The sequence below is a fragment of the Drosophila rhopaloa genome, unplaced genomic scaffold (assembly GCF_018152115.1).
Source record: "Drosophila rhopaloa isolate 14029-0021.01 unplaced genomic scaffold, ASM1815211v1 contig_3, whole genome shotgun sequence".
In the NCBI taxonomy this organism is placed as follows: domain Eukaryota; kingdom Metazoa; phylum Arthropoda; class Insecta; order Diptera; family Drosophilidae; genus Drosophila; species Drosophila rhopaloa.
In genome coordinates this window covers 4,351,515-4,370,294 of record NW_025335123.1, presented here as the reverse complement: position 1 = coordinate 4,370,294, position 18,780 = coordinate 4,351,515, and the positions used below count along the sequence as shown (strand labels likewise).

At 44.1% G+C, this 18,780-nt stretch overlaps 2 protein-coding genes across 4 annotated transcripts; one reads left to right on the top strand and one right to left on the bottom strand.

The window, feature by feature from the left end:
• Positions 1–388: 388 nt before the first annotated feature.
• Positions 389–16,908, bottom strand: LOC108048533 (sodium leak channel non-selective protein). 3 transcript variants are annotated; one of them, XM_044461033.1, is made up of 15 exons: positions 16,647–16,908; positions 12,617–13,952; positions 11,576–11,799; positions 11,372–11,515; positions 9,338–10,867; positions 8,544–8,675; positions 8,108–8,473; positions 6,504–7,254; positions 5,718–6,017; positions 4,404–4,598; positions 4,119–4,305; positions 3,744–3,998; positions 2,811–3,084; positions 2,590–2,752; positions 389–2,033 (listed from the first exon to the last, which is right to left on the bottom strand). In XM_044461033.1, the coding sequence occupies exons 2-15, from the start codon at positions 13,904–13,906 to the stop codon at positions 1,107–1,109; spliced, it is 6,738 nt and encodes a 2,245-aa protein (XP_044316968.1). In that variant the 5' UTR covers positions 13,907–13,952; positions 16,647–16,908; the 3' UTR covers positions 389–1,106. The 3 variants fall into 3 exon arrangements, with proteins under 3 accessions (XP_044316968.1, XP_044316970.1, XP_044316969.1); XM_044461035.1 differs by having other exon boundaries at positions 8,108–8,446; XM_044461034.1 differs by having other exon boundaries at positions 12,617–13,926.
• Positions 16,909–17,037: 129 nt separating this feature from the next.
• On the top strand, positions 17,038–18,440 carry LOC108047464 (plasminogen receptor (KT)). Its single transcript, XM_044461285.1, has 3 exons — positions 17,038–17,189; positions 17,266–17,506; positions 18,175–18,440. Exons 1-3 carry the CDS (start codon positions 17,100–17,102, stop codon positions 18,306–18,308), a joined length of 465 nt encoding a protein of 154 aa, XP_044317220.1. The 5' UTR covers positions 17,038–17,099; the 3' UTR covers positions 18,309–18,440.
• The last annotated feature ends 340 nt before the right edge of the window (positions 18,441–18,780 follow it).

The window sequence follows — 18,780 nt, the reverse complement described above, 5'->3', positions numbered from 1 at the left end:
TCAACGTGGTACTGCCCTCTCCGTGGATTCTGTCCTGTTTGGGCTGGGTCAGAGTGCTGTTAACACCCGAGTTACACCCTCGGTACTGAGCTTGCCAGCCCTCTCAAGGGCATATTTAAGCAGTACCCGCGGGGGCGGAGTCAGGTCCCCAGTCTGTGCAAGAATTCGGATTCCGGACGGCGACCGAAAGCTCGATCGTTCCAAAACGGGAACGGGAACGGATGCTCTAGCCCGCCTCGGGCACGCACCTGTTCCGTAAGGTGCGAACGGGCTTGCATAAGCCGCGGATTATCGTAAATAAAGCGACGCAGTTCGGACCCGGAACGTGCGCCCGTTCCCCAAAACCATTCATTCATTAACCAGCCAAGAGAGTTTTTTTAAAACGTTCTGCAATTTCAACGATTTTTATTACGCTTCGCATTGGAAGGGGGAGGTCGCATTGAATGGGGCTTTGGCTATACTCGTAGTAATAACTTTAATATTAATTTGTGCTGAGTTCTTTGGCTAATCTCAAAATATCTTAATAGGCATCTCTCTCTATTTGGTGTCTGCTCATGGCTTCGTGTCTTCTGTCTTTGTCTACTTCTACTATTTGGTATAAAGTTGGCTAGTTCAAATTGGTATGAGATTCTTATTTGGTTTCCGGTTTGGCATTACTATATTCGTTAGCTACTTAATTTTTGTTGGCAACTTACAAAATTGAATGCTCCGTTGGTGAGGCAGCGCGCTTATAAATTTGCACTATACGTAAGACATATGCAATCCATATGCGATATACTCATATACATATATATAATATATATTTCTTTTATATATTTAAGCTATAACAAAGTTACCGACTGACTGATCATATTACCATCTAGCACGCAAACAACAACAAAAACGTAAAACTAATGGTTGCCCGATCTCTGTTACATTTTTACCAGTGCTAAACTATCGCTATACTCGTTAGAATTGTTAACCGTTAATTGTGAGGCCGATACATTTACAGTTATTAGGCATATACAAAAAAGTTCTAGGCCACTAGTTGTTGATAATGTTCAATAGGCTCCCCTGCGGTATTTCCGGCTGCACTTAACCCACCCACGTCCCAACCTAGCCCATTGCTAGATCTCGTCATCGCTGGTCTGCGGACAGAGCACCTGCTCCTGCCACCAGTCGTGCACCTCGTAGACGGCATTGGCCTGGTTGTTGAACGGCAGCAGCTTCCCGCTGCCCCCGATCATCTGGCTCATCATGGCCGAGGGGCTGCCCAGGGCGCCGTGGTGGTGGTGCTGCTGCAGCTGCTGGTGGTGCTCCCCGCCATGTCCGTGCAGGTGTCCGTGCCCGTGGCCACCGTGACCACCGTGTCCACCATGACCACCATAGCCATGCAGGGCGGCGGCGGCTGAGGCGGCGTTTATTGTCGGATAGTGGAACTGGCCAATCTCGCTGTTCACCTGGGCAAAGAAGCTGGCCGATTTGCCACCCTCGCCGCCCCCGCCCCGCTGCTTGGCCAGCTGGCCCAGTTGCCCGGCATGCGGCAGCGTGGTCATCGAGTTCTTCTTGCGCTGCTGGCTGCTGATGTGCAGCCGCTCCTTGTCGCTCAGCGTGGAGCGCTGCTGGGGATCGCTGGAGGTGGGCGCCAGGAACTTCCGGCCCGCCGAGCTGCCCGTCGAGTCGGATCGGTTGAGGGCATAGCCCCGCTTGCCCACTGCCATCACATGGCGGGCGGTGGCCACAGCCGGGCCAGCTCCTACTCCTCCTCCGCCGCCGGCTGGCGGTGGTACTCCCGTTCCGGGGATCGCTGGCTCCGAGTGGGGCAGCACCACGGCACTGCTGCTGCCGTCCTTCTCCTCGTTCTCCGTCGAGCTGAAGGTCGGCGAGAAGGCGTCGCTGGTGGGCGGACAGGCGCCCGCCACCGCCCCGCTGATCGTGCTGATCGCCGACTTGTCCGCCGCCCCCAACGGCGCCTTGTCCTCCTGCACATTTGGCCGCATCACGGGCTGCTCGTTGGTGGCCCGCAGGCCGGCGATCAACGAGTTTTGCTGCTTCTGCAATGGAAATTTGTAAGTTGTTATCAATTTAAAGCCGTCTTTGTCATCATAAATATTAAAATAGCTCTAACATTTAAACTCTGTTATGAAACCTAAAACCTTAATAAATCGAGATTTTTAGCCAAAAGTTTCTTAACAATATTTAAATAGGTTCCATTTTTGGTATAAAAAATTATATTCGTACTTTAATTAAAAGAAACTGTTGAGTTTTGGTGCTTCTACAATAGGTCAAAAAAAAATTGAATTAAGATTGTCTGTTATATTAAAAAAATTAAACATCTTTTAGAATTAAAAAAACAAATATAGTAAAAACCAAAATTTTGAAATAAAATTGAAAAGCGAAATGGAGCAATGCCATTTTTCTGATATATACTAAAAATGAGATTTCATTAGTCTATAATTAAGGATCAAAATTGGTCATACAGACAAGTTTTTTTTAATTAAGGTAAAATCTAAATGAATGTTATGGATCCATTTTTGTGATATTTGAAGGGTCAGCTAAACACAGATAAAGTAAATATAAAATGAGTCAATAAAAAGTATGGGAAATTACGCTAGCATTTTGGGCCCGAATCTTTTTTAGGCACCCCTCCAGCCAGGTGCGAATGGTCATCTTGGCCACCTCCTCCTCCACCAGGTACTCGAACTCCTCGCGAGCCAAGAGCTCCTCCAGCTGCAAAGCCTTGCGAATGTCCACAGAGCGGTAGCTCAGCATGCTGTAATGGAAATGAAAGGGATCTCAGATGAAATCAATAAAAATCCACAATCACTCACTTGATAACATCGTGGAAGGTCACATCCTCGCCGTTGTGCAGCTTGTCCAGCTCATAGCACATGTACTTGAACAGAAGCCGATCCTTCTGGGGATCGCACTCGAGTCGTCCTTTCAGCAGGCGCAGAATGAACTTCACCCGGCGCACGGGAATCACTCCCCGCTGATGGATGTCCACAATGTTCCAGGTGTTCTGGAAGTTACGTATGTCCGCATACGAAAGCAGTGCATCCTCTTCGTTGGAGTAGAACAGGGAAAAGTTCTCCATGATAATAGCTGAGGAAAGGGAAAAATGTTATTTAAATTTGATTTCACATTAAGAATTTTTGCCAAGCTAAGCAACATTGTTATTCGTTTTTAAATCTTTACTTAAGGCCAACATAATATTTCGGTTGAAATGATGAGGCAAAAGAATTTAATAACATCTCTTTTAAAGCTAAAATTGGAATTTTAATAAGTATATTTTTTAAGATTTTATTACTTTAAATAGGTAGCCGTGGCCACTAGACTCCTTATGTTTTTTTAATATTTGCATTTTGATGGAAGGAAAATAAAAGGTGCTGTAACGTTGATAAAATAAATAAATAAATTGGGCTGAAACATATATAAAACTAAATTTGAAATGCAGAAGGCTCAAAAATGTCCTTATAAAAATGTACTTATAGTTTTCATTCAGATGATTTGAAATAATAATAATAATTATGACTAGCAATATATGATATTATATCTTTGAAAAAATAGTAAAAATTCAAGTTTCAATAGTTGTAAGTACATTTTAGCTACGAAGAAATAAGTAATATTTAATTAGTAATTAGTACTAAGCCAAAAATAGTTCAAATTTTATAAATTCAACTTCAAGCTACTGGAATTTTAGCTTTATAGCTTCGGTAATGTGAACCAGCCTGACCATTCCGGTGGAGACCTAGGAGACCTACCCACAAGCAAGTTGAGCACAATGTACGTGATGATGACGTAGAAGGTGCAGAAGTAGATGAGGCTTGCGGTGAAGTTCCCGCAGTCCGTCTCCCAATAGTTGTTGCCGAGGGTGCAGTACGGCGGCCGGACCATGCAGTCGTGCATGATCTTGTTCCAGTCCTCGCCGGTGACGATCCGGAAGAGCATGGCCACCCCGGTGACGGGTGACCCGAAATTGGCCCGCCTGCCGATGCCCTCGCCATACTTGACGGTGCCTGGAACGAGAATCAGCCGGGTGGAGTCAGTTGGGACGGGTGGTTCTTTGGGCCATGGGGGCTGGCTCACTGGACATTGAGTATTGCACATTGCACATTGAACATTGGACCCCAGCTCACCGAACAGAATAGTCCCGGCCAGCGCATAGAAGAAGACTAGCAGAAACATGCCAAAGATAATGAAGAAGGACTTGCATACAGACACGCCCACGGTCAACATAAGCATCTTCAGTGTGGTGTGCTTGCCGGTGATGGTGAAGAAGCGCAGGATGACGACCATGAAGCCGAAGAAGTAGGACAGATCGTTCTGCCAGAGATCAGAGGTCAGAGAGGTCATTGGTCAATGGTGGTCAGTGTGGGCGGGGGATGGATGTCAAAGGGGGAGACTAGAGATCAGCAACTTACCCGCAGAATGGTCTGCAAAATGATCCAAATCACACCGGCAACGGTGACGAGGAGGTCATAGCGATTGCGCCTAGATTGCCAATAGCCGCGCGGTGTAAAGGCAATGTTCTTCATCACCACCTCAACCACAAAGACAAAGGTCAATACCGCACTGACGATCACCAGGCGTTCCGTATGCACCTCTCCCTTGATCCACTGCAGTAGACAATTGAGACAAGAGACGATAGACGATAGAAATCACCGCTCCACGTCGAGCTCCAAGCTAATCTCTAAGCTCTAAGCTCTAGGCTCTAGGCTACGCAGTCACATACTACAGTTTCAATTCATAACTCCATACATTCATTATCTTGCTATGTTTTTGGTTATTCGCAGTATCGCCGTATTCAGCGATAGTGGGTATCGATCCACCTTTGTATATTTGCGTATGTACAAACGTGCTGGCATGCAGTTAATATGACTTTGCGTCTATGGCGATTTTGATGGAAGCCAAAAGCATATTTTTTGGCGACTTACTTATATTGAAAATGAATCTTAAAAGTATGTGAATCTGATATTCAATTGGTCTAATTTCGTAATGGGTGTTATGTTACACATACATCCTATATTCAATTAAAAGCTTTTTGAGTTATATTGTACAATTTACTTTTTCAAAGGGTAACTTAATCTTTTTTGTTATTATTTATAACTTTAAAATGAGCATTATGATAATATTTTTTTTTATAGGGGATGCAAAATTGGTTGGGCTCTCTAAGGGTTTTTTTTAATAATGTGTATCAAATTGTGCCCAAGCCATTTAGATAGGACTTAATTTGCTAAAAATAAAACACACTTTTTTCGAAAAATTAAAAAAGGAATAGGCGAATGAAAAATAAAATGGCCAATAATAATAACTAGAGGACTTCAAAAAATTAAAAAAAAATTAAGTATTTTAAATCAAAAGAAAAACAACATATATTTTCCAAGCCCAGGTATTATAAAATTTAGCTACAATATTTCTACAAATTTAAATCAAATTTAATAATTTATCAACGAAAGAAAAAATAAACATATTCTTAAGTATATCACTGCTTTAAAATCCCTAGGCATCCAAATGACCTTTGATATATGTATTAAATTACCATGCATTTCCTTTGTTCATGCAGTAAATAGCTCGCTATATAAAAATATATTTAAGACATGGTTGCTCCTTTGGAATATTATTCGTCCCTGGCATTTTTAAGTAGCTTTTCGGGGCAACCGTGAGTAACACAAAAATATATTGGTGCATGCGGTTACTTCATGCTTCGCCTAATCCCCCAAATCCCCGGTACAAACCGTGATGGAGAGCAGCATACTGTTGATCAGAACCACCACAGCGATGACCCGCTTGAAGATAATGTGCTGGGTGATGTCGTAGGTGAAGGCCCTGATCTTGCGGCCATCCGGTCTGGGTGGGAGGTGGAGCGGCTGGGCGATCTTCAGACGCTTCTTGAGGTCACACCAGCGCCTCTGGTCGACGGTCAGCAGGGCGGTGCCCTTGTTCTCCGAATAGTTGGCAATGACCACGCCCACGAACAACGTCAGGCCGATCATGCAGCCCAAGAAAATGTATATGTGGATATAGACGGCATGCACCTGCAAGGGGAAATAGATCAGATCAGGAATCAAAAGCGGCCAAAAACAGTCGATTCTGTAAGAAAATTACCACTATCCAGATTATTTTGGAACATCAAAAACACAATTTTTAACAAACAATGACTTTAAAATACTGTTAAAGACTTTTTAAAAGGCCTGAAAAATACATAACAGTTTTTTTTTTTGAAATGGAATAAGAGAATTTAATAAGAATTCTTTTACTTATAATTTCGTATTTAGTTTTTGTAAAATGAAACTTATGACTTATAACTTTCAGAAAAAAAAATAATAACTAAAAATTGTAATAAAACAGAACTGCACAGCCTGGCAAAATAGTTAAGGTTTTTGGCTCAATTCATTTAGTGTCGACCGAAAAGGTTAAGTCATGAAATCTCCCATTTTAACTGTTACGATTTCTTAAGGTTTTGATGCATGATTAAGAGAAAAGTACTAATATGTTTTTGGTGGCATTTCTTGAGCACTCACCGGACCCACGGCCTTGATCAGGACATCGCGCACATCCAACCAACCCTTGAAGGACAGCACCTCGAAGAGCGTAAGCATGGCGTCCCCGATGTTGTCGAAGTTGAAGCGCCGCGGATTGGCCCACACCCGTGGCACCAGCATCGCCGGATAGGACTCGTCGGGACCCGGGGTCAGCTTCATTTTGGTGACGAACACGCGTCGCATGAAGACACCAACGCAGTCCTCCCGCCTCGGGATCGTGGGATCATTGCAGCGGGCCAGACGACCGCCGTATAGTTGGACGCCGTAGCTGGCGAAGATGAACATCAGGAGGATGAGCAGGGTGGATACGAGCAGGATCTCCTTAAAGCCCCGGCACAGCTCGTAGACCACCTTCCGCATGTGCGGCACCAGTGTGAAGATTCGCAGCGGACGCACGCAGCGCAGGATCATCAGAAGCTGGGCCGCCGAGTTGGTTGGTATTTTCAGGGGCATCCAGCACAAGAACGAGGTGGACACCACATAGATGAACACATCCAGGGCGGCCGCCACATCCTTGATGTAAGCCTTCGGCGTAAAGAACAGGCCGTCGGCCAGGATCTTCAGCGCCAGCTCCAGGCTCATGAAAATAACGAACCCGTACTCGGCGATCTGCAGCGTCGGATGATCCATCACCCGGTAATTGGGTGTCTCGAACATCATCGAGATGCACGATAGCGTCGTCGCAAATATCATAACCCAGTCCAGGTATGTGACTAGCCCCAGGAAGTTGCTGCAATGGATTTAGAGGTTTTTGATCAAACATATTGCCAAGGCACCTGCAACAGAATAAAATACTTTTGCCAAGTTTCATTCAAATAGCATTAATAATTGGGAATAGTTAGCGTAAAGATTTGAATAAAATTATAACAGTCACATAGCAAGATTTCATCGCAGATTTTCAGAGAGTAAACCCACAATTATTTAGCAGTGTGCCACTTTAAAAACTTATGTCTTTAAGGAAAGCTAATAAGCTTAGATGTGCAGTTTTTTGACCCTTTTCTGTAAAGCCGTTTTTCAAAAATTTTGAAAGGGGTTCATAAAAAAGTCGAAAAAATTGAGCCAAAAATACAAATCAATATTTTAACACAGATTTTTAGAGAATTAAACCGCAATCAAATGTAAGAATGTCACTGTGAAATCGGATGTCTGCAAGAAAAGTACAAAGCTTAAAATTCCAGGTCTTTGATCACTTTTCAGCAAAGCCATGATTTGAAAATTCGCAAAGGTTCAATTAAATATGTTAATTTCAGGATTACAAGAATAGAAAATTTAATATGTATGTTTAAATAAAATGAAGTTTTTTTATATGAGTCACAGAAAAATTAAAACAGCTTGGGCACCTAAAATTTTATCTTTTTTTACATGAATTAGATAAAATAGATACGTGAAATATAGATTTGATATAATAAAAGCTGATATTTGCGTATTATAATTTTGATATTTCGACATATCGGTTATAGATTTTCTTTACACCAGTATCTAGTCCAATATGATACAGGAAATCATCAAATTGAACTGAATATTGTATCAATATTTTGCTGTGCACTAGTTTAAAAGGCGGAACCTTAGGAAACCCAACTTACTGGAGGCTCTTGTACTGGACCTTGCGCTCCTTGCCGGTCAGCGGGTCCTTGAGCCTGGCATCGTAGCGCGCGTGGACGATCTTCTGGCAGATCTTCCGGAAGCGACTCTCGCGCGGCACCAGGAACAGCGGCGTGTCGAAGAAGGGGTGGTTCTCGCGCAGATCCTCCTCCCGCTGGTTGCGCCGCATCTCCGCCTGCTGCCGCTTTGCCTGCAGCAGCTTGATGTCCAGGTCATGGGGACGGGCTCGTCCGGAGTTGGCCCGTGGAGCGGCGGCGATGTCGCCGTTCTCCATCAGGTGCTCGTACGTCTGCTTCAGCTTGATAGAACCGGAGCGCACGCTGCGACGGATGGAGCGGGAGCCGAACCTGCGGATTGGTAGTGGACACACATCACACGGGTCGCGCCGCCTCGGTGGGGCAGGGCCCAGCTACTCACTTCTTCTGGTCGACGCGCCACGGCTTCGAGTGGGTGATGGTGCCCTGCGACTTCAGTCCGCCACCACCCTTCGTCCCCACCACGGGCAGCATGGCCGAGTCGCCCAGCATCAGCCGCTGGTTGTTGCTGTCGCTGGGGGATGGAAATCAAAATATAGGCATTAATTATTGGTAGAACTGGGGTATCATGTGTCTAGGTGATGGGCGATGATAATAAAATTACGAATGAATACAGCTTAGTTTTACATATTTAACATACTTGACTTATCCTTCTTATATTGAGTATTTTCTACCATATTTATCAACTTTAAACACTTTAAATTCTGCAAAGGATTTTTAACTCGAACTCGGATTTTTAACTCTTTTTTAAATCAAATTCAGAAGATCTGAACAGCATGTATCTCCAAACAATACCTTATAGTTTCGTAAGAGTTTTTCACCCAAATCTTAATAATAGATTTGAAATAATTAAAATATAAATAATTCCGATTTTTGGATGATAATTTGTTCAAAACATTTTTTACAATTAAATTAAGAGTTATTAATGGCTTATTTTCTTTCAAGGTAAATAAAATATATAACAAATTCAAAAAAGTCACTAAAAAAAAACAAATTATTTAGTTAACTTGTCCATTTTTATAATGTTATTTCCAATAGCTTAAACAATTGTAAGCCAATAATTAAATGTAGACCAATTTGCCTTTTAAAGCCAAATTCAATAATAATTTGAAATAAATATTAATCAATTCAAGTCAACCAGCTGGAACATTCAAGGCCATAATACCCCGTACTCACTTGATGATGTGCGTGATGGCCAGTTTGCGGAGACTACTGCCGGCGGCGCGCACCTTGGCCGTCTTGTTCATGATCCGGACGGGCTTCTGCTTGCGGAAGACCACGTTGGACTCCCAGCACTCGGACATGGGGCGCTTGCAGTTCTCGACCAGCGAGTCCTCCGTCTCCAGCTCGATGACGAAGTGCTTCATGAAGCTCTCGCGCACCTTGGGCAGCATGAAGTCGTTGGGGATGCGGTGCAGGATGGTCATCTGCGGCGAGTCCGGGAACTTCTCGAAGATGCGCAGGCGGAAGGGCAGCGTCTCCTTGATCTCGGCGCTCTGCTCGCGGAACTTGAGCTGCTTCAGCTTCTTGATGTCCTCGTCCAGCTCCAGATTGTCGAGGATCACCGCCACGAACAGACTGAGCACGATGAGGGTGACGAACAAATGGTACAGAATGAAGTAGACTGCCACCAGCGGGGTGAGGGTCTTGCTGGTCCGGATCATCGTCTCGTCCATCACCTCCACCCAGGCCTCCTGGGTGAGGATCTGGAACATGCTCATGAAGGCCTCCGGGAAGGACTCGAACTTGGTGAAGTCGCACAGGAAGCAGAACAGCTGCATCGAGATGCTCGAGCTGATGATCAGCAGGCACATGGTGAAGATAATGAGCGATCCGAGTTTCTTCCCCGGCCCAAAGATCTTGTAGACGAATCCCTCCAGCATCGGCGATGCCTTGATCAGCCTGACCACCCGCAGCACCTGGAAATAGGTTAGCCCCGAGGGATAGAACATGGGCACGATGTGCAGGGTGGTGCCCGCTGCGAGGAGCAGCTCGAACTTGTGGATCGAGTGCTTGTAGTAGCCCCGCCAGCCCAGGCAGTAGATCTTGAAGAGCGTCTCCAGGTCGAGCAGGCAGGTGAAGACCAGCTCGATGTAGTAGTACCGCTCGTAGAACACGTCCCGCGGCCGACCGTCGTGCTTGAAGGTCATGGTGGCCGTCACAATGCCGTTGGCCAGGATCACGCTCATCACCAGCATGCGGAAGTAGGGCGACCGCAGGATCGCGTGGCACGTCTCCGGCGCCAGGCCGCCGTGCTTGTTGTCATCGATGGTCACCAGTCGCCAGCCGGAGTCGTTGCCGCTGAGGATCTGCGAGGCGGCCGTCTTCTGGATGTGCCCCCGCGCCCCCCACATCTGCTGGAACTGTACTCGGATCTCGTTGAAGGTCTCCGTGATCACCGCTATGAACACGTTCTTCACCAGCCACGCCAGGAAGAAGATCATCGTGCTGAAGTAGAAGGCCGCCCGCCACGCCGGCAGCGAGTCTATCGCCCGGTACATGATGAACACCCAGCCCTCCTGCGAGGCCGCCTGGTACACGGTGAAGATGCTCGTCGCGATGTCCTCGAACCCGTTGAACCCGATCACGTAGCTGCTGAGGAAGTCCATCTTCATGCAGCGCATTCCCGGCGAGCACTGGTACCCGGAGTCGGGGTCCATCGAGCAGAACGTGTCCGGGATGGCGAGCGAGTTGATCGTTAGAATCCTGCGAGATTAGAGATAATCGGTAATTAAATAATACCCTTCAGGGGAAATCTAAGTCACTTATAAAAGTAATTAATAGTCATTTATGCATCACCCATAAAAACAAAATATTTAGGGCCGATTTCTCAATTACATGTTAACTTATGTCATTAAGTTAAATGATTGTTTTGGAAACATTTACTTTTTGAATACCATAGCTTAATAGAACTTAACTAACTGAAAACTCTTAACTAGAGGCAAGTTTCTAGGTAAATTTCGTCGAAAGGCAGAACTAAAATAACGAAGAAAACTTCGATTACTTATTTGGCTGTTCAAAGTTAGTGTAACGTAAAGAATTCATGTTCGAAAAATACCGAACAATTTATATTCATGTTTAAATTAACATTAACATGACATTTATAAATCCCTTAGACAAGAACAACAAAATAAACTGTTTGTAAATCGATCTTTTCCAAATTAAATAAAATTATGCCTAACAAATATATAAACCAAAAGCTTTACTTACGGTCTTTTTAGAATATCGTATTCCGTATTATTCATGACACAGTGATTTTTTAGTTCACCGAAGAACTGAACCCCAAGTAAACCGTACAGGGACATGAAGAAAAGGAAGAACAGTGTCACATTGTAAATTTGCTGGCTCGAACGTCTGTAGAGGGCGAATTAATTCATTAATTTAATTAACCTTTAACAAAACCACAAAGCTTACTTGAATATTTGGTTGATCCGACTTTTTGGCATACTGAATTTCAGGAAGACTCGTAGGAAGCGAATCATGATCAGGGGTCGAGGGGCTCTCATAATAGACAAATAGGAAAACTTGGGAACTATCTCGAGCACCTCGAATATTTGCAGAATGATCGATATCCACAAGAAGCTGACCATGGAAGCATCAAACTGGCACCAGTGATCTTTTAGATAAGGCACCTCACCCTGTGAAATAAAATATATTCATATTAAAATGTAAGAAACCTACATACATTGTCCTTAATGGTTTTAAAATTATTTCCCTGTTTTACCTAGACACTTCATAATTTATTTTGGCGCTTTTAAATTTTAATTTGACATTCAAAAATATAACTTAAAATTTCATGTTACTTGTTAATAATGTGATAAATTTAAATATTTCTCATTTCAATTGCTTAAACCTCGTGCGTGTGTGTTTTTAATATGAACAAATTAAATGAAAATAAATAACAATTAAAAACCACTTTGTAAAAATAAAAAATTTCTTGGAGGAATTATCTGGTGTAATTGCGTACGATAATAAAGTACGATCCGTACTTAGATCACAACTTTCACAAACTGCAAAACCACTTTGAATCCAAATTTTGGAATATTTATATGTACAAATTTCAATATTATACTAAAATCATGGTCCGAAAATCGTTTTTTGAGACTTGTAATCTTATAGTAATTGTAATTTAAATTTTTTACATATTTCACAAAGTGTATACAAATTGTGAATCAAATAAAACATTATTCACTTATGAATACAAAGTGTATTCAAAAATAGCCCAATTGATAATAAAACAGTCTTCAAATCCCATTAGTTTTAAAAAAGAAAAGTTTCTAATATCGATTATTCTCCGGCCCTGAATTATAATATAAATATGATTTTAATAGTAATTAAAAAAAAAAGAAAGCTTTGGAGCCCAGATGCTCTCTCTTTCAGCAAAGAATTCGGCTTGATTGAGCGCTATTTAAATTGCCAAATAATATGCAAATACTATATAATCAGGGAACTCACATGGAGGACGCCCCGGATGTGCATCTTGGCGATCATCTCGGCGGTGAAGAGCAGCGTGACGGCCGTGTCCGAGGCGAAGGTGATGAACTGCAGCGAGGGGTACCGCTCGAAGGTCTTGGGAGTGTTCAGGGAGACGGAGGTCAGGGAGACGAGGGCGCAGAGGCGCATCAGGCGGCGCACCCACAGCTTGTTCACCCACTCGATGTCGGCGCTCTCGTTGAGCGACTCCTCCGGTCCGTAGTCGGCCAGGAAGGGTTCGCCGCCCTTGAGGCTCTGCTTGCGTCCGAGCATGATCTTGTTCCCGATCCCGGTGGCAATGCCCAGTCCGATGGGCGGCACTCCGGTGATGGCGGCACTGCCCACGGTGCTGCTGATGCCGCCGCAGATGCCCATTCCGGCGGCAGCCGCTCCGCCGCCCATTCCGCCCATGCCGCCCAATCCTCCCAGAAGATTGAGCCCGCCACCGCCGCCTCCTCCGACGCCTCCCCCGCCAATCGTCGATCCCAATCCGGCGCCATTGTTGTGACCACCGCCCGAGGATGGGGCTGCCGTGGTGGAGGAGCCCCCGGCCAGGGACTGCTGCTGCTGCTGCTGCGGCTGCATCCCGAAGGCCACGCTGCTGCCGCCGCCGCTGCCGCTTCCGGAGTTCACAATGGTCGTGGGACTATTGAGTGCACTGGCCGCATCCTGGCGAGCGCCCAGACCCAGTCCGTTGCCAGGACTGCTGCCCGGCGAGGGATTGAAGCTGAACTGGCTGGCGGACGCCGGCTGCGAGTGGCGCAGGTGCGGATGCGGATGCGTGGGCTGGTGGGGATGCGGGTGTGGGTGGTGCGGATGTGGGTGGTGGGAGTGCGGATGGTGGTGCTGGTGCAAGAGTGGATGTTGCTGCTGCTGCTGCTGCTGGTGGCCGAAGTGGTGGGGTCCGTGGGGATGCGGGTGGGGCTGGTGGTGCTGCTGCTGCTGCGGCGTCAAGCTGTTGCCGCTGGAGGAACTGGTGCTGGCCGTCGCCGGCGTGTTGATGCCGCTCGTGGAGTACGGATGCGGGTGGTGGTGCTGGTGGCCACCGCTTCCGCTTGGTCCGCCGACAGGGGCCGCTCCTGCACCAGCTGCTGCTCCAGTTGCCACTCCCGATACCGCACCTGCCGCTCCCGGTACCGCCCCTCCGCCTCCTCCTCCGGGTCCTCCTCCTCCGGCTCCGGCTCCTCCTCCTCCTCCTCCTCCGCCTACGCCTCCTGCGCGTTTGTTTCTAGCAGCTGCACCCAAGCGACGAATCTGAAGACGGTCAATCATTCAAGCGGCGCATCCTGCCCCTGGAACGGTCGGTAGTTTATAATCGCTGCGGAGGAGAGCGAAAATTAATATCCCTGGATGGTCTAATTTATCTACATATTTAGTTATTTTCCGAGTAGAACACATCAACTAAGTTGTTTTGTTATGAATATGCAAATAACTGTAGAATGGAGAGAGATTGCGGGAGAGAGAGTGCTGGAGAGAGATAGTGTGCCAGAACTTAGCTCTCATTTTTCTTATCTCGTATTATCTTATCTTAAAATCAGATCTTTGGCAATCTGATCTCGAACAAGAAAAGAAAACTAACTTCGGGCGGAGCCGAAGAATACTCCCTTGCAGAATACTCTGTAAATTATATTTTCCAAAATTATTCATATGATGCATTCTTAATACTCATAAAAAATCCCAACTTCGTAACTTTAAAAACACCAAAGTTATGGCATTTCCAATCGTTCAGTTATATGGCAGCTATAGGATATAGTCGGTCGATCCTTATGAAGTTTGGTAGGTCGGATTGATTGGCCAAAAATAAAACCCATAGAAAATCCCAACTTCCTAACTTTACAAACACCAAAGTTATGGCATTTCCGATCAATCAGTTATATGGCAGCTATAGGATATAGTCGGTCGATCCTTATAAAAATTGGTACGTCAAATTGATTGGCCAAATACAAAACCCATAGAAAATCCCAACTTCCTAACTTTACAAACACCAAAGTTATGGCATTTCCGATCAATCAGTTATATGGCAGCTATAGGATATAGTCGGCCGATCCTTATAAAATTTGGTACGTCAAATTGATTGGCCAAATACAAAACACATAGAAAATCCCAACTTCCTAACTTTACAAACACCAAAGTTGTGGCATTTCCGATCGTTCAGTTATATGGCAGCTATAGGATATAGTGGGCCGATCCTTATAAAATTTGGTACGTCAAATTGATTGGCCAAATGTAAAACCCATAGAAAATCCCAACTTCCTAACTTTAAAAACACCAAAGTTATGGCATTTCCGATCGTTCAGTTATATGGCAGCTATAGGATATAGTCGGCCGATCCCGGCCGTTCCGACTTATATACTGCGTGCAAAGGAAAGAAGGGTGTGTGCAAAGTTTCAATTCGATATCTTTAAAACTGAGAGACTAGTTCGCGTAGAAACAGACAGACGGACAGACAGACGGACAGACGGACAGACGGACGGACGGACAGACGGACAGACGGACAGACGGACAGACGGACATGCTTATATCAACTCAGGAGGTGATCCTGATCAAGAATATATATACTTTATATGGTCGGAGATGTCTCCTTCACTGCGTTGCACACTTTTGACCAAAATTATAATACCCTCTGCAAGGGTATAAAAATTAAGCCTGCAATGCACAAAACATAACTCAACTTATCTAAAGTTTATCTATGTATGTATAAACATATATTTTCTAAAAATAAAAGCCATTCACAGTTTTGTACCGTGTTTCACATTTCTTATATATGTACATATGTTGAAAAAAATATATATCTCAACATAGTCAAAAATGCTTACATTTTTTACAACCATTTCGATTTGAAAAGGGCTTCCTTTCTTTCTTCATAACTTTTTCCAATTTACAAATTCTTATGGACACTAATAGCATATAAAGTATAATATTAAATACAAACGATTCTAAAAATAAAACACTTTTTTTAAAACGGTAAAATCGTTGTACATAACTAAAAAAAATTAATAATTTTAAGCGATATATCCTTATATTTATAATTGAATGGCTGTCGTCTTTAAATAACAAGTAATTTTCCCTGAATATGAATCAAAAAAGTTTCTTCTGGTTTCTGTATATCCAAGCATCGACAATTATAAGCGAATATTTGGCACTCCTATTTTCCATGGATCACTTTTTCGACCAGTCGGCAATTAGAGCGAAAACCTGTGTCAATATTTACATTCGAACAGCTGCCAAGGTGGGCTGAAGGTGCACCACTCAAACTTACTCACACGTTAACTTACTGCACCGTGAGAAAAGTTTAGTTGGTTCGAAAAAGGGTCCCAAAAGTTTCCAAAATATAAATACATCTTATTAGTTTTAAACTTGTGTGATATTTACATTATTGACCATATTTCTATGGGATTCATCAATAATAATTCAAAACTTATGCCAATATCAAACATTTTCTTTAAATCTCTAGAAATATTATTATTACGTTTTATAAAAATTATAGCTCTTCTCATAGTAAAAAATAGATATTATTTGTTTTGCTTTAATATAATATTGGCATTAATCCGTATGAGTATTTTGTTTTAGCTTTCTTCAAATTCCTGCCGATGATTAACATATATAAAATTTTAAATAAATATTCTTTATGATTATTAGATGGAATTGGTTTTTCACTTGGTGATGAACTGCTTCGAGTGGATCTTCGAAAGTATCATCATTTATTTCTGTGTGGATCAAAGTCTGTCAAGGAGGCGGTTTGCATTTGCAACCCCCGAATGAGCAACCACTTCTCGCCGTATAGTATATGTATGGTACAGACCCCATCCCCATCCCCATCCCCGTTCCCATCTCCGTTTCCGTTCCCGTTGCCAAATCCAAGCCCATTGTCATTACCAACGCGAACCCAGAGCTATGCCCACTCCACTCCAGTCCCAGTCCCAATCCCAATTCCAATCGCAATCAACTCGACTCATGTGATGGCATTTTTCTTGCTCGGCTTTGTCTTGCCCATTGTGTGTCGTCTACTCACTTTTCGCCTGGTGGTGCGGGCAAAGTGGTGCGGATTTCGCGCGATTGCTATCACAGGAGCCACATTAATGGGGTGCACCGCTCAGAAACACTGCAACAGTCATGCTAAATTTCGGGAGCCGCACTTTCCAGTTTCCGGTTTTTGTAAATGGGGAAAAATCACTGTCTTTTGTGGCAAACACGCGCCGAGGTCTTGGCAAACGGGATTTGTAGACGCGGATTGGGAGTGTCGGGCACTCGGTCGTTTAGTCAGGCAGTGCCTCAGTCAGCCAACTGAACTGGCATGACAGCTCCGCTGGCGCTGTCATCCTGGTGTGTGCGGTGTCCAACCCCCAAAAGGACGACGCCTGCGCACTTGGCCGGGTCGATGGGCCACTGACGGAGTGGCAACTCCGCCGGAGTGGCCAGCACCAGACCAGCGATTCCGTGAATTCCGAGCAGCAATCGCAGCGAAATGGGTGCCACGGCCTCGTGCAAGAAATCCAACGGCAGTGGCTATCCGGAGCACGATGATCCCAGCTACCGCAAGTGCCAGGAGCTCAAGGTGAGTAGTCCGTCGCCTTCCGCTTTACATAATCCCCCGACCTGAAACGACCCGTTCCGACACGACCTGATCTTAGATGGAGCGCTGGATCCAGATGCACTACCAGATCAAGCAGCGGGAACAGGCCCTGGCCATCGCCCAGCACCGGGAGCTCTTCTACTGGCTGAGTGGCTTCTACCTGAGCGCCGTCTACGGCTGCGCCAGCTACTACCAGCGGGTGAAGCGGGTCTCCGCGCTGGCTCCGCTCCTGCCGCTCACCTTCGTGGTGGGCTACTACACCGACTGGGCCTACGGCAGCAAGCTGCACCGCATCCAAGGTGGGTATGGGTATGGGTAAGGGTTGGGGATGGCCTTAACTTTGGGTCATTTCCAAACACAAGCCTCGACTTAACCATTATAATCTGTATTTTTAATCTGATTTTAAAATCACTCGAGAAGTCTGTTTTTATTGCGGCAAAACATCATTATTTTAATAGAAAATTAAATATTAATTTCCACAACATTAGTTTTGAAAAACAATCAGAAAGTATGTTTATGAAAGAAATGTATCAAAGAATTCTCACACAGAAATAACCACATCATTATTTAAAAAGTAATCACAAGGATACTAGAATTTATATATATGTATTGAATTTCCACATAAGTGCCCTGAATATCAAACAAAAAAATCAGTAAATAGAATTTCCATACAGATTAAACTACATCATTATTTAAATATTAATCATTAGAAAGTCCAAAATTCTAGTAGTTTATGTAGCAGACAAGTGAGGATTGCTTTATGGTAATAGGTAATAATATAAATACATAACAAAATCGAATTTTTATTAGTACGATATCCAAAAGCATATCATCAATGCTGTTTTCTTTAGTAGTTTTTTAATTTTTCGATTAGACAATTTAGATCAGACAATCTGACCATTTCCTTATGTCTTGCGAACATTTTTAAATCTTATCCCCGAACTGTTTTGTCTTGAATCCCTAATAGCGGAGGCCAACATGATCATGGAGCACGAGCAGGAGCTTCTACATTGGCCAGGCGGTCTGCCCACAGTCGCCGGAATCGATGAGGCCCGCGTGGAGACCGAGATGGAGAAGAAGATGCATCCGCACCACATGTAGAGGCAAAAGGCTGCCCCTTTCCCCATTAGTCTGTAGGCGGGATTGGGTTCTCGTTCTCAGGTCCCTATTGAAAATAGAACATCAAAAAAGGCACAGAAATCAGCAAACAATACTCACACGCAGTTTCAGGCATTCAAAAGCCCTTAGCTAGATTGTACATTTCTTAGCGTCAGAACTCACGAATGCTGAACTGTAGGGACCATTCAATAACACTTCAAAACTATCACCACCATCATCTAGAATCACACAGTTCATTAGAATGCTAAATCTGCACAAAAGGATAAACAACGAACATATAAAAACATTGTATGATTAAGCATATGAAAATATGCAGTTTAAAACCTACTTTTAGCTTACCAAAAAGAAGAGAAATCGGGCTGCAATATTGTATGGTAAATAATGGAAAAAATCTTTAAGTTTCCATTATAAATAACCATTTTAATCAGATCAGAATTATACCAATTTAAAGAAC

What these genes read in the sequence shown, in the direction of transcription:
- LOC108047464 (XM_044461285.1), top strand. Translation starts at nt 17,100, where the DNA reads ATGGGTGCCACGGCCTCGTGCAAGAAATCCAACGGCAGTGGCTATCCG. An exon ending in GCAAGTGCCAGGAGCTCAAG is followed by an intron (nt 17,190 to 17,265) that starts GTGAGTAGTCCG and finishes ACCTGATCTTAG; the next exon opens with ATGGAGCGCTGGATCCAGAT. An exon ending in CAAGCTGCACCGCATCCAAG is followed by an intron (nt 17,507 to 18,174) that starts GTGGGTATGGGT and finishes AATCCCTAATAG; the next exon opens with CGGAGGCCAACATGATCATG.
- LOC108048533 (XM_044461033.1), bottom strand. Translation starts at nt 13,906, where the DNA reads ATGATTGACCGTCTTCAGATTCGTCGCTTGGGTGCAGCTGCTAGAAAC. An exon ending in TGGCGCGTCGACCAGAAGAA is followed by an intron (nt 8,474 to 8,543) that starts GTGAGTAGCTGG and finishes ACCAATCCGCAG; the next exon opens with GTTCGGCTCCCGCTCCATCC. An exon ending in ACCTTCCACGATGTTATCAA is followed by an intron (nt 2,753 to 2,810) that starts GTGAGTGATTGT and finishes TTTCCATTACAG; the next exon opens with CATGCTGAGCTACCGCTCTG.